We start from the raw sequence: 12,492 nt of genomic DNA on the forward strand, positions 1-12,492 counted from the left end.
CTGCTTGGCAGCCCCTCTGCCCTCGACCTCAAACAACTCCAAAGAACTAGTCTTCCCTGCAGCCTTTTATTCTGTGACACACAGTTTCACAAACACCCATTGTAAACCCCCCCCCCCCCCCCCCCCCCCCCCCGTGGTGTGTCAGAAAACTAAGGCACTGAGTGTGTGTGTATGCATGTATGAGCATGTGTGTGTGTGTGTGTGTGTGTGTGTGTGTGCGTGTGTATGTATGTGCACGTGAGTGATTGTGTGTGTGTTTGTATGTCTGTGAAGGTTCTCAGTCATCCAGGTCATCGTAGTCAAAGGAGCTTGGAAAGAAAAGCGTCTGGACTTCTTTAAGTTGCTTGAAGACGTTTCACCTCTCATCCGAGAAGCTTCTTCAGTTCTAAGGTCAAATGGTGGAGAGTCCCAGATTTAAACCTAGTGGGAGTTTCCCCCCACAGAGGGACAAAAGGACCCCCTGATGATCCTCTAATCGCCTGAGCCAAGGTGTGAAACGGTGTGGGTCCCAATCAGCCAGTTTCGGGTGAGCTCTTTGTGAAACCTGGCCCCACCTTATCATGTGAATTCCTGAGGTCAGATGGCGTGTGTTTGTATGACTCCCTGATCACAAAGGATCATTTCCCCTCACCCTGTATATGGCTTAACCCTTTTAACGGTCCACCATATACAAACATAGGTGTGCCCCTAAAGGGCAAGGAGTGTACATTCCTTACCAGATATGAAAACCAGAATCTTACATGGAATGTGCCTGCATTTAAACACTACAGCTACACAGCTTTCCCCAACAGAAAATATCTAAACATGCAGTTTAATCGGGGTTTACAAATTTATGTACAACAATGGCAACTTTTATCAAAATCACTCTAACAGAAATAACCACGGAAATAATTCATCCACCACTGTTGTCTTCTGTTGACGTCCAGGTCTTTTTGCTGAGTTCACCAGTGCTTTCTTTCTTTCTCAGGATATACAAAACTGTAGATTTTGCTGCTCCTGATATTGTAGCTATTTTTCAAATGGTTTTTTTTCTGTTTTCGCACACTAGGTATGGCTTGTTTCACAAAGCAAACTTTTTTGTGCAAGCCTTCACAAGAGGTTTTTGACTGCATTATGTCTGTACAGACCTAAATCTTCCAAATGCAAGTGCCATACCTCAAATCAACTCTGGGCCTTTTATCTGCTTAATTGATAATGACATAATGAAGGAATTGCCCACACCTGCCCACTTTTGGTCCCTTGAAAAAGAGTCTGACATATGTTAAGGAGCTGAAACTCCTGAACCCTTAATTCCGGCTTGAATTTGGATACCCTCAAATTAAAACTCTCTAAATTATACTTATGAAATACACTAGAAATAACCCACTAACATTATGGGAAGGTGTATTTTGAATAGCATCCTTCCACTATAGTTTGAAAGAAGTTATGACTGGTAGAAATAGTGACATAGTAATATCTTTTTACCTGAAGTGGGTCTCTTTAATACACAACATGAACAGTGAAGCAAGTTTTCGATTAAGAAATTTACAGAAGCAATTGTATGAGTATTTTATTTATCATGTCTTTTTTTTACAACATGCACAACATGAACAGTGTGACATTTTCCCACATTCATTCTCATATGCAAATTTAATCTGAATATATATTGGAAAAAACAAACAAACATCTAGATTACGTCTTGATGCATGCTCAATCATCCAGGTAAGAAAATCCCAAAAAGTTGATTCTATTTATCTGGATGTAGTGTGACCTCCCAGCCCATTCTTCCTTCAGTGGTGCTGGTTTCAGTCATTATTCAAATATACTGTTTATAAGGTTGGGGAAACCTGCAATCAGCTGCGACTGAACAAGTCACCTGGATAAATAATGAAATGTTTGTCGCACTGAAAATGCTACATCCAGATGAACAGAATTGACTTTTTGGTACTTCTAGATTATGCTTGTTAGCTTAAATTTTGGGGTTTATTGTGACCCTTCTTGTTTTTTAGACCTCTTTCAACAGAAGGGCATAAGGACGGATGGCACGTGCCGCCATAATCTCCTCATCTCTTGTTGATAATCCATTCTGAATGGGAACCAGCCAGTACTTGCCGCTCTTGTGGGTCTGTCTGTACTTGGGGTTGATCCGATTCTGAAGAATCACTGTGTATTTCTTGCCATTCTTTCTGGAAGTGAATTCTCTGGCATATTGGATGGCCTCACTGATGTGGGGGGTAGAATAAATGCCTCTGCCGTAGCGTGTACGTGGGCCTGGCTGTTAATTGTAAGTGAGAATTAAAACTTTATTCATTAACAAAGAGAACAGTGGAGTTTATATACTTTGGACTAATATCTTTTAAACATGTTTGACAATGACATTGCTTTTTTTTTTTTTTTTTTACAGAAAGGTAACTTACACACTAAAGGATGTGAAATGACCACTGACACTGTGTTGTTGTGTGACAGTTTATAAATTATTAAAATAATTATTAAAATAATACTAGAATACTAATACAATAATACTATAAACTAAACTATAAACTATAAACTAAACCCATGAACTCAAGTGTTAAGAATTTTTTTGAATAGAGGACATTAAAGTGTTCCATTAATTTCCATTGTGGATGTCTATTATGGAGTGAAGTTAGAAAAGAGAGAGATGCCAAGCAATGCACCTAATCCTAAAACATTAAATAGATATTACTGCCATAATACATATCGCAAGGCTAAGAAAAATAGTAACAGCAGCAGAGATTATAATATAAACCTTGTAACCTTGTAAAATCCTTCAATTATGTCCACAGCACAATCTAATGATGTCCCATGGTACGACACGGGCCATTCCCCTGGCACTGACTGAGTCCTACGGTACTGGGTTCCCAGCCATGTATTTTCATCGTATTTATCCAGGACCTGTGACAAGGAAAATGTTTTAATCAGAGAGGAAAATGGTGTTATTAACCCAAAAAGCTTTGTAGAGACCATATAAAACAAATATTTTTCTTTGCCCCCCCAGAAGCTATTCATTTGCAAAGCTGCACTACAGATACAGATACAAGTATGTTTACCTTAAGTCCAAAACGTTGCCAGCCACAAGGACGTTCATACAACTCTCCACCTCTGTAATACGCTTTTGTGTCTTTCAGCTTTCTAAAATCATAGTCATATTTGTGGTCAAAGAATTCCTCCTCATCAAGGATGAAATTATTTCCATTTTTTTTATCTACAGCAGTGTTCCTTGGAAAGCCATCTGGCAAGTCACTACCTTGGAGGACACTTTTCATGTGTTTGAAGCTGGCCCTTGCCACTTGGCTGTAACAAAAAGCAATTCAATACAACGTGTTCCATGCAGTACTCCACAATTTGGTCAGAACAAAATTCAGGAATCTTTTCTTAAAAGACAGATAAACAAACCGAAAAAAAATTACCTGGTTTCTTCTGCATTCAAGATTGTGGAAATGATTTGCCTGACAGCCAGCTCCTGGTGCCCTGGAACTTGTCCCCTACCTCGAGGCCTGGAAAAATTAGGTTGTTTCTGATGAGATGTTACAGTGGCATTGAAAAGTGCACACAGAGCTTCTAAGGCAATGTCTCGATCCATTTTTTTTATGTTGTTTTAGATATTAACAGTCCTAAATTATTTTATATGAAAGGAAGTTCACAGCTTGCTCAAGACCTGTCTTCGTTCAGTGTCTGATCTATGTTTGATCTGAAGAACTGAAGTTTTTATAGTGTGCCTTTCAGGGTGTGTCAACAAATCAAACCTGTCAGGTCCCTTTCGGTTTTCTTTCATTTGTTGACTTAACACAGTATTTCCCTACTACCCCAAGCATGATAAACTAAAATAATGCTTTAAGTCTAACCTCCTCATGAATCAAGTTGTGCAGTTCTTCTAAATAATGGAAGTTAAATGTTTACCACTATGTATTGCTGTATATGAAATAGCTGTGGCTCAATTCAATTTTGATTTTTAAAAATCAACCGTTCTTTTATTAAAAACTATTTATTTTTTTTATTTTATGTTATTATTTTTTTATTTTATGTTATTATTTTTCTGTGTAGGTTCTCAGTGATCCATGCCATGGTAATCTTGAGTGTTTAAAAAGAAGGGAACTGGATTTCTTGAGGTCTCTGAAGACATTCCACTTCTTATCTAAGAGGCTTCTTAACTTCTAAAACAACTGGTGGAGAGCCCCAGGTATTTAATCCCCAGTGGGCTTGTGCCCTGTGGAAATGGTTCTGGGGGTCATTAACAAACTATTAATCACGTGAGAGAGGGTTACGGTTTCAATGCAGAGAGGTCTATTAACACATATTGAGTGAGAAAGGTGACTGAAAAGCAAATACTCAGTGCATCATGGGAATCCCCCAGCAGTCAAAACCTATTTCAGCATAACTAAGAGAGGATTCAGAGTCACCTGATCCAACCCTAAGTAACTAACGTTAGCAAAAAGGAAAGTTTGAAGCCTAATCTTAAAAGTAGAGCTAGTGTCTGTCTCCCAAATCCAAACTGGAAGCTGGTTCCACAGAAGAGGGGCCTGAAAACTGAAGGCTTTTATACATCTTTACAATACATCTTGATTTAAAGGGCACATTTAAAAACCAGCCGTATACCAAAGTGCTTAACATAAAAGACAGAAAGTAACATGAGTATTATAAGGCCTTAGCAAAATACCAAATATACTAACAGGTCATTGTCACTAATACACAGGGGTAGCATAAAATACATATTAAATAAAAACATTGTAAAAGCACAAGCCATACAAGATATGTATAAAGGAAAATTGAGTAAGTCTTAGAGTCAGGTACAGGCATTAACAAGCAGGAAAAGCAAGATAAAACAAATAGGTTTTTAACCGTGATTTAAATGATTGGGTAGAATCAGATGCCCAGATAGCAATAGGAAGGTTATTCCACAACTATGGTGCATCCAAGGCAAATGCACGGTCACCTCTACACTTCAGCCGAGATCTTGGCTGCGCTAAGAGTAACTGAGTAGATGATCTTAGTGCTCTGGTGGGAACGTACGATCTAAGGAGTTTGATAAGGTAGCTCGGTGCTGTGTTGTTGGTGATTTTAAACGTAAGCAGCAGTATTTTAAATTGGATGCGGTATTTAATGGGTAGCCAATGCAAGTCAGCTAGAACAAGGTGGTAGATGCAAACCTCCCAGTTCCGGTCAGAATGTGTGCCACAGCATTTTGAACTATTTGCAGTCTATGAAGAAGGGCACAATTAAGATCAAAATAAAGTGAATTGCAGTAATCCAGCCCAGAGGTCACAAAGGCGTGGATGAGCTTTTCCAGGTCCTTTTGCGGAACATAATGCCTAGCCTTGGAAATGAGACGCAGTTGGTAGAAACTAGATCTAACTACTTAGGATTTCATAGGATACACTAAAAAGTTTCCATTGATTAAGAGAGTATACTAATGTGCAGAACACAGTGACCTATGGTGACATACAATGTCATTAAAATAAACCAGTTTCCAAATAAACCAGTTTGCAAAGAGTCACACATTTCTGAGAAGATACCATATCTATTTGATATGTTCACACTTCCTGGTCCATTCCTTTCACTATTGTTACCACCTAAGATTTTGCGACACACCTTCGTAAGAAAACAACAGCTCTGACTCAGTTTTTTTCCTGAGAAATCTGTGACAAACATCACAGGTATCCGGCAGGCCTTATATGACCAGTTCCTGAGAAATTAAATTCACAAGTCTAAGTTGTTAGATGAAGCATTAGTAGCTGGACAGCATGTGCACACTGTGTTTAAATAGAACATGTTTATGTTCACCATTCGTATTACAAAAACCAGGATAATTGTCCAGTGGGTCACAGTTTTACCTGATCTAGTGACAGACAAAAAACAATGAGAATAACATGCCACTAGAAGCGAGTCTGCCAGACAATAAGAGACATTTTGCCCCCCATTAAAGATTGAGGTCAGTGATCATAAAGAAAAAGTTCAAAGTTTCACACAGATAAGACTATGATAGGGGGGGGTCTTCCTTTCAACTTTAAAGGCTTATTTTTGCACATTTGCTACTTTTTCAATTCAATCCAATTTTCTTAAAATCACAACAACATAACTTCAAATCGCATCAAGGCATTTTTAATTGTAAGGTAAAGATGGACGGACACAGGCTGGCTGCCTGGATTTTTCTACACTGCTGTTTGTGCTCATAAGTTTACCCTGGGAAGAAGCATGTGTACTTGATTTACACTCTGCCCGAAACGGATGAAGAATGACAGGACTCTGCAGTGGAACGGAGAGCTGAACCTCCAAGTTCTGCCCTGTTCAGGCGGTAGGCCATACCACCTGTTGCAGCTAATGTGCTAACATGGGTAACGCTAGCATCACTACACGCAGCCCCATCTTAGATTATGAAAATTTTACGTTGTTGCAGCACAAGCTAGCTACATGTTTTGTAAGCTGCTGTGCTCTTCACAAAAAAGCTTGCAGTAGCTCAGACTATGAAAGCCAGCACTGAGCCCTGTTACATTTATACAGTGTTAGAGCAAAGGCTGCAACCTACAGCTTGAAAAAAAACAAAAGTTTTGTTTTCCTTTCAATTCAATATCATTTATATAGCGCCAAATGACGGCGCTTTATATTGTAAGGTAGAACCTACAATAAGAGATTCAGAGAAAAACCCAACAATCATATGACCCCCTACGAGCAAGCACTTTGGCAACAATGGGAAGGAAAACCTCCCTTTTAACAGGAAGAAACCTCTGGCAGAACCAGGCTCAGGGAGGGGCAGGGCCATCTGCTGCAACCAGTTGGGGTAGGAGAAGGAAGACAAGATAAAGACATGTTGTGGAAGAGAGACAGAGTTTAATAACAAGTATGATTCAATGCAGAGAGGTCTGTTAACACATATTGAGTGAGAAAGGTGACTGAAAAGCAAATACTCAGTGCATCATGGGAATCCCCCAGCAGTCAAAACCTATTTCAGCATAACTAAGAGAGGATTCAGAGTCACCTGATCCAACCCTAAGTAACTAACGTTAGCAAAAAGGAAAGTTTGAAGCCTAATCTTAAAAGTAGAGCTAGTGTCTGTCTCCCAAATCCAAACTGGAAGCTGGTTCCACAGAAGAGGGGCCTGAAAACTGAAGGCTTTTATACATCTTTACAATACATCTTGATTTAAAGGGCACATTTAAAAACCAGCCGTATACCAAAGTGCTTAACATAAAAGACAGAAAGTAACATGAGTATTATAAGGCCTTAGCAAAATACCAAATATACTAACAGGTCATTGTCACTAATACACAGGGGTAGCATAAAATACATATTAAATAAAAACATTGTAAAAGCACAAGCCATACAAGATATGTATAAAGGAAAATTGAGTAAGTCTTAGAGTCAGGTACAGGCATTAACAAGCAGGAAAAGCAAGATAAAACAAATAGGTTTTTAACCGTGATTTAAATGATTGGATAGAATCAGACGCCCAGATAGCAATTGGAAGGTTATTCCACAACTATGGTGCATCCAAGGCAAATGCACGGTCACCTCTAGACTTCAGCCGAGATCTTGGCTGCGCTAAGAGTAACTGAGTAGATGATCTTAGTGCTCTGGCGGGAACGTACGATCTAAGGAGTTTGATAAGGTAGCTCGGTGCTGTGTTGTTGGTGATTTTAAACGTAAGCAGCAGTATTTTAAATTGGATGCGGTATTTAATGGGTAGCCAATGCAAGTCAGCTAGAACAGGGTAGTAGATGCAAACCTCCCAGTTCCGGTCAGAATGTGTGCCACAGCATTTTGAACTATTTGCAGTCTATGAAGAAGGGCACAATTAAGATCAAAATAAAGTGAATTGCAGTAATCCAGCCCAGAGGTCACAAAGGCGTGGATGAGCTTTTCCAGGTCCTTTTGCGGAACATAATGCCTAGCCTTGGAAATGAGACGCAGTTGGTAGAAACTAGATCTAACTACTTAGGATTTCATAGGATACACTAAAAAGTTTCCATTGATTAAGAGAGTATAATAATGTGCAGAACACAGTGACCTATGGTGACATACAATGTCATTAAAATAAACCAGTTTCCAAATAAACCAGTTTGCAAAGAGTCACACATTTCTGAGAAGATACCATATCTATTTGATATGTTCACACTTCCTGGTCCATTCCTTTCACTATTGTTACCACCTAAGATTTTGCGACACACCTTCGTAAGAAAACAACAGCTCTGACTCAGTTTTTTTCCTGAGAAATCTGTGACAAACATCACAGGTATCCGACAGGCCTTATATGACCAGTTCCTGAGAAATTAAATTCACAAGTCTAAGTTGTTAGATGAAGCATTAGTAGCTGGACAGCATGTGCACACTGTGTTTAAATAGAACATGTTTATGTTCACCATTCGTATTACAAAAACCAGGATAATTGTCCAGTGGATCACAGTTTTACCTGATCTAGTGACAGACAAAAAACAATGAGAATAACATGCCACTAGAAGCGAGTCTGCCAGACAATAAGAGACATTTTGCCCCCCATTAAAGATTGAGGTCAGTGATCATAAAGAAAAAGTTCAAAGTTTCACACAGATAAGACTATGATGGGGGGGGTCTTCCTTTCAACTTTAAAGGCTTATTTTTGCACATTTGCTACTTTTTCAATTCAATCCAATTTTCTTAAAATCACAACAACATAACTTCAAATCGCATCAAGGCATTTTTAATTGTAAGGTAAAGATGGACGGACACAGGCTGGCTGCCTGGATTTTTTCTACACTGCTGTTTGTGCTCATAAGTTTACCCTGGGAAGAAGCATGTGTACTTGATTTACACTCTGCCCGAAACGGATGAAGAATGACAGGACTCTGCAGTGGAACGGAGAGCTGAACCTCCAAGTTCTGCCCTGTTCAGGCGGTAGGCCATACCACCTGTTGCAGCTAATGTGCTAACATGGGTTATGCTAGCATCACTAATTCAATTCAATTCAATTCAATTTTATTTATATAGCACCAAATCACAACAAAAGTCGCCTCAATGCGTTTCATAGATACAGAGAAAAACCCAACAATCATATTACCCCCTATGAGCAAGCACTTTGGCGACAGTGGGAACGAAAAACTCCCTTTTAACAGGAAGAAACCTCCGGCAGAACCAGGCTCAGGGAGGGGCGGGGCCATCTGCTGCAACCAGTTGGGGTAGGAGAAGGAACTTAACATCAATGGAACTAAGAGTAGCTGTAGATAATATTACATCTGTGGGATGATTATTGGTAATTTTTTCTCTAATGATAAAAATTTTATTTGTGAAGAAGTTCATGAAGTCATCACTAGTTAACGTTAAAGGGATGGTTGGCTCAAAAGAGCTCTGACTTTTTGTCAGCCTGGCTACAGTGCTGAAGAGAAACCTGGGGTTGTTCTTATTTTCTTCAATCAGTGATGAGTAGTAAGCTGTTCTGGCTTTGCGGAGGGCTTTCTTATAAAGCAACAAACTATTTCTCCAGGCTAAATGATGATCCTCTAAATTTGTGACACGCCATTTCCTCTCCAGATTACGAGTCATCTGCTTTAGGGTACGTGTTTGAGAATTATACCACGGAGTCAGGTACTTCTGATTAGAGACCTTAGTTTTCACTGGCGCTACAGTATCCAGAGTCGTACGTAGTGAGGAGGTGAAATTATTAACAAGATAATCGACCTCTGTTGGGGTAGCGTTCAGATAGCTGCTCTGCTCTGTGTTGGTACAGGGCATTGACGATGATAACAGTGGCTGGATTATATTCTTAAACTTAGTTACAGCGCTTTCAGAAAGACATCTACTTTGATAAAGTCCACTCTCCACTGCTGCATAATCATTTATTGTAAATGTAAATGTTATCAAGAAATGATCAGACAGGAGAGGGTTTTCAGGAAACACTGTTAAATGTTCAGTTTCTATGCCATATGTTAAAACAAGATCTAGAGTGTGATTAAAGTGGTGGGTGGGTTCTTTTACATTTTGAGAGAAACCAATTGAGTCTAACAACAGATTAAATGCCATGTTGAGGCTGTCATTTTTAGCATCAACATGGATGTTAAAATCACCCACAATAATTATTTTATCTGAGCTCAGAACTAAATTAGATATAAAGTCTGAGAAATCAGACAGAAACTCTGTGTAAGGCCCAGGTGGACGATAGATGATAACAAGTAAGACTGGTTTCTGAGTTTCACAGCTGGGGTGGACAATGTTAAGCATCAGGCTTTCAAATGAATTAAAAGTCTGTCTTGGTCTTTCATTAATTAATAGACTGGTGTGAAAAATTGCTGCCACACCGCCCCCTCGACCTGTGCTTCGAGGTTTCTGGTAGTTAGAATGACTTGGGGGTGTTGATTCATTTAAACTAACATAATCATCCTGCTGCAACCAGGTTTCTGTAAGGCAGAGTAAATCAATTTGTTGATCAATTATTAAGTCATGTACTAACAGAGACTTGGAGGAGAGAGACCTAATATTTAATAATCCACATTTCACTGTTTTACTCTTTGGTTCAGATGTGGATACTGTATTGTTCTTTCTTTGTAAATGTTTAAGTTGTTTGTTGCTGGTTTTTAGTTTGTTTTTTGTCTTTTTGGAAGCTGACACAGTCTCTATGGAGATGGGTTTTTGGGGGGGTAACAGGAGGAGGGAAGCTGCAGAGAGGCGTGTAAGACTGCAACTCTGCTTCCTGGTCCCAACTCTGGATAGTCATATTTTGAGGGGTTTAATAAATTTGTCTATATTTCTAGAAATGAGAGCTGCTCCATCCAAAGTGGGATGGATGCCGTCTCTCCTAACAAGACCAGGTTTCCTCCAGAAGGTTTGCCAATTATCTATGAGGCCCACATCATTTCTGGGACATGACTCAGACAGCCAGCAATTTAAGGAGAACATGCGGCTAAACATGTCACTCCTGGTCAGATTGGGGAGAGGACCAGAGAAAACTACAGAGTCCGACATTGTTTTGGCAAAGTTGCACAACGATTCAATATTGATTTTAGTGACCTCCGATTGGCGTAACCGGGTGTCATTACTGCCAACATGAATTATGATTTTACTGAATTTACGTTTACCCTTAGCCAGCAGTTTTAAATTTCCTTCAATGTCGCCTGCTCTGGCCCCTGGAAGACAATTGACTATGGTTGCCGGTGTCTCTAGCTTCACATGTCTGAGAACAGAATCACCAATTACCAGAGTTTGACCCCCAGCAGGTGTGTCACCGAGTGGGGAAAAACGGTTAGACAAATGAACGGGTTGGTGGTGTACCTGGGGCTTCTTTTTAGGACTACGCTTCCTCCTCACCGTTACCCAGCCGTCTTTCCCCAACTGCTTGGGATCTGCCGGGGAACAGCTAGCGGGGCCTATGCTATCTTCGGCTGCACCAGCTACAGGGGCCTGGCTAGCTAAGGGTGAGAGAAGGGTGCGAAGCCGAGTCTCCAGTTCAGTAATCCTGGCCTCCAGAGCTGCAAATATGCTACATTTGTTACAGATATCATTACTGCTAAAGGAGGCCGAGGAGTAACTAAACATCTGACACAATGAGCAAGAAAGTGCAGGAGGGACAGATGAAGTAGCCATGGTGCTAACGAGTCGGTTACGAGCTAAGCTAAGCTAGCGAAACAGTACAGAGACAGTGAGTGAATACTTTGGCTATAAATTAGGTAGTGAGTACACAGAAAGTGTGCTTCGGATGAAGCACGTGAAGATTATACTATGAAAAAGAATGTATTTAAAAGTTGTTAATTAAACTGCTAAGCAAATAAGCCACCGGCCGGGCAGGACAGCAGCTGTGTGGTTTCGAACTGCCGGTCCTTCGTCTGCTGACTCAGCAGATGCCGTGGGGGTGAGTGGAGATGTGGTGAGGTGCAGAGAGCGTGGGAACAGTTTCCCCCGCAATGGAGGGTCCAACAAGTGAGCTGCAAGCGACGGTGGGGAAGCTATCTGCCTATGAAAAAAGAAACAGGCAGCAAGGGCTCCCAGGGAGGTCGCTACATCCGCCTCACCCGGACAGCCCAAACCAAAAAGCTCAAAGCTGGAACTTGCCCTCAGTATGGTTATAATCCAAATTAATCTCTTAATGTCCAAAAAGCTCACAGAAAAGGTGGTTGAAGACAGGAAAGTATCAAAAAATACGACCTGTATGTGTCTCTGATGTGGATCTGCCGCCTGGATAATGCTCCGACAGTAATTCCAGAGCTGGGCGAGCAATTACTCCTGTGAGACGGTCCTTGAGTCCGCTGGGCCCATAATGGCTGGATTATTCTGTCCCGTTCTGGCTGGCAGACCGTGGGGAGATGGGGAAATAGGACCCAAACGCCGGACTCTTCAGTGCAACAGTGTTTATTTACAAGGTGGTGAAGTAAACAACAATAAATCCCCAGTTTCCCAGACTCCCGTGTAGTGTCTTCTTCCCAAAAGTCCCCGTGTAGTGCTCTCTGCCCCAGTGTCCCTGCACTCCCCGTGCTCACTGCTCCTTCTCGTCCCACACTTCTCCTGAGGGGAAAACAATAGAGGCAGCCGTTACACACT

The 12,492-nt window shown here is 40.7% G+C and overlaps 1 protein-coding gene across 1 annotated transcript; it reads right to left on the minus strand.

The window, feature by feature from the left end:
* Positions 1-1,451: 1,451 nt before the first annotated feature.
* LOC146490313 (uncharacterized) lies at positions 1,452-3,687 on the minus strand. The gene is made up of 4 exons (XM_085153328.1): positions 3,408-3,687; positions 3,048-3,291; positions 2,755-2,892; positions 1,452-2,254 (listed from the first exon to the last, which is right to left on the minus strand). The coding sequence occupies exons 1-4, from the start codon at positions 3,578-3,580 to the stop codon at positions 1,985-1,987; spliced, it is 825 nt and encodes a 274-aa protein (XP_085009454.1). The 5' UTR covers positions 3,581-3,687; the 3' UTR covers positions 1,452-1,984.
* Between the last annotated feature and the right edge of the window lie 8,805 nt (positions 3,688-12,492).

This window comes from Neolamprologus multifasciatus, unplaced genomic scaffold (assembly GCF_963576455.1).
Source record: "Neolamprologus multifasciatus unplaced genomic scaffold, fNeoMul1.2 scaffold_19, whole genome shotgun sequence".
In the NCBI taxonomy this organism is placed as follows: domain Eukaryota; kingdom Metazoa; phylum Chordata; class Actinopteri; order Cichliformes; family Cichlidae; genus Neolamprologus; species Neolamprologus multifasciatus.

What these genes read in the sequence shown, in the direction of transcription:
- LOC146490313 (XM_085153328.1), bottom strand. Translation starts at nt 3,580, where the DNA reads ATGGATCGAGACATTGCCTTAGAAGCTCTGTGTGCACTTTTCAATGCC. An exon ending in TTGAATGCAGAAGAAACCAG is followed by an intron (nt 3,292 to 3,407) that starts GTAATTTTTTTT and finishes TTTTTGTTACAG; the next exon opens with CCAAGTGGCAAGGGCCAGCT. An exon ending in TAATTGAAGGATTTTACAAG is followed by an intron (nt 2,255 to 2,754) that starts GTTACAAGGTTT and finishes TACAATTAACAG; the next exon opens with CCAGGCCCACGTACACGCTA.